Source organism: Penaeus chinensis, chromosome 40 (assembly GCF_019202785.1).
Source record: "Penaeus chinensis breed Huanghai No. 1 chromosome 40, ASM1920278v2, whole genome shotgun sequence".
Taxonomy (NCBI): Eukaryota; Metazoa; Arthropoda; class Malacostraca; order Decapoda; family Penaeidae; genus Penaeus; species Penaeus chinensis.
Genome location: NC_061858.1, coordinates 16,745,787 through 16,748,286, shown reverse-complemented (window position 1 = coordinate 16,748,286; position 2,500 = coordinate 16,745,787). Strand labels below are relative to the sequence as shown.

At 37.6% G+C, this 2,500-nt stretch overlaps 1 protein-coding gene across 1 annotated transcript in view; it reads left to right on the top strand.

The window, feature by feature from the left end:
* Positions 1 to 2,500, top strand: part of LOC125047132 (chondroitin sulfate proteoglycan 4-like) — a 99,925-nt gene that overhangs the window by 47,269 nt on the left and 50,156 nt on the right. The window contains exon 11 of the mRNA XM_047645246.1: positions 1,377 to 1,460. Within this exon, the coding sequence (XP_047501202.1) occupies positions 1,377 to 1,460 (84 nt within the window). The remainder of the gene's footprint in view (positions 1 to 1,376; positions 1,461 to 2,500) is intronic.

Here is a 2,500-nt window from a genome sequence, read left to right as displayed (position 1 = left end):
CTCCCAACAACTTCAACAACCGTAAAATCAGACGACCATATTTCTCGAGAAATTGCTATCACAACCTAGAGACGTTCCACTGAATTTCTAACTCAGTTCCCGCCCCCTTTCTCCCTCTTGGCAATTTCGTGAATATAGATCTGAATTCAGACTTAATAGTTTTGGTAGGCGAGAGTACTGATTAATGTGATTGATTTAGGACTAATTAATGGCTTGATTAGGGCCGAACTCCTAATGGCTTGATTAATGAGCTGGTGGTAATGAGGTTACATCAAGTGTCCTGAAGTTGCTGCGTTCAGAGCCGTGATGAGGATTCACTGGGCTGTGAGGGGGAAGTGAAGCAAGTGTGCCTCGGTTTGACTTCGGGCTTGGGGAAGTAAATGGAGGGAAGTTGGGCGGGAGAGAATTAGAAGACGGGGAGGAAAAGAATGAAAAAGAATAGATAAGCACAAGATGGAAGAGAATGGTAAAAGGAGAGAAGAATATGTAAAAATATAAATAAAATAGAAAGGGAACAAGAAAACATGTTAAATATAGTGTTTAAATAAAGAGAATGGAAAATAAAGTAAACTAGGCATATTAGGTGTTGAGTTAAAGGAGAATATAATATATATATATATATATATATATATATATATATATATATATATATATATATATATATGTACTGTATATATATAAATATATATATATATACATATATATATATATATATATATATATATATATATATGTGTGTGTGTGTGTGTGTGTGTGTGTGTGTGTGTGTGTGTGTGTGTGTGTGTGTGTATGTATATACGTGCACACATACATTACTATATAAATATATATATATATATATATATATATATATATATATATAAATATATATATATATATATATATATATATATATATATATATATATATATATATATATATATATATATTACTAAAGATGTCTTCAAGAAAAGTGGAACAAAAGAAACAACGAAAAGAAGGGATAGGAGAATGAGAATAACTGGAACAATTAGAATAACAATAAGAGGAATTAGAAATAAACATAGAAAAGATAGGAAAAAAAGGAAGAAATAGAGATGACGAAAAAGAAAACGAAATCGAGCTGAAATTTTAAAATAGGAAAAAAAAAACATAAAGAGAGAAGTTATAAAACATACACACAAACAAACAAAACAAAAAAAACATAGAAATAACATACACGATAGTACTACGCTTTAGCCCACCGTCATGTACTAGGATAAAACGACCCAGATAACGCCGGGGAGCAAGATATACAACAGAAATAAAAGACCTTTTGTGAGATAAGAGTAGCTGATAAGGTCACGTAAGGACATGTGTTCATATAAGACGGTCACATGAGGTCGATTCTTTCGCAGATCGGATTTTATTGCCCTGGAGATCCACGAGGGAAAGCCCAGACTGGTCCTGGACAAGGGAAACGGAGCTGTCGGTCTCAACAGGTAAGTGTTATGGATGGCTGCTCTCGTGCGTTGTCTGTCTGGCTGGCTGTTTGTTTTTTTTTCTGTTTGTCAGTCTGTCTGTCTCTTTCTCTTTCTCTCTCTCCGTCTGCCGCTTCCTTTTCCTCTCCCTCTCTTCCCCCCTTCCTCCTCAACTTTTCCTCTCTCCCTCCTTCCCTCCCCCCTCCTCAACTCTTCCTCTCTCCCTCCCCCCTCCTCAACTCTTCCTCCTTCCCCCCTCCTCAACTCTTCCTCTCTCCCTCCCTCCCCCCCTCCCCAACTCACCCTCTCTCCCTCCCCCCTCCTCAACTCTTCGTGTCTCTCTCCCTCCCTCCCTCCCTCCCTCTCTACATTTTACTCAAATCTATCTTATCTCTCCCCCGAACGCGACTCGCTCCACGAAGATTTCCTGTCCTTTCCCTTCATTCATTTTCTCTTATCTTTAAGGTCCAACAATTCACGTCATTTAGGGCTTCTCCATTTTTGGTGGTGATGGCTAATAGGCCTATGTGCTAGAATTTTTTTTTTTTTGTTTAATCACTTTCTTTATGAGGAGATCCTTCCAAAATGCTGATTCATGTCGTAAGTTTAAAAAAAAATACATTGTTATTTTTTTGTTTATTTTTAGTTAGTTTTTTGAGTGAGTCTTTTCCCCGTGTATCTTTAAATTTGTTATGTGTTTTAAAGAAGTAAAATGATTCATATTTTAAGTTTAGAGGCCAGATTCAACTTTCCTCTAGAATACAAATAAATAAGAGAGATAATGATTAATTCCATATAATTCTTCAACTCAGATGGATGTTATAGTATCGCTCCCAAATCCATATCCGTCAGTCTGCTACCCCCCCCCCCCCCTCCCCACCTAGGCCCACCTTTTACACATCTTTCTCGCCATCTGTCCACGACACTGTCTGTCCATCTACAACACCCTCGCCCTACTACAACCTCATCCACCTCTTGCAGCATCTTTCTCACCATCTGTCTACAACACCATCTGTCCACAACACCTTCTGTCTACAACACCATCTATCTACAACTGTCTA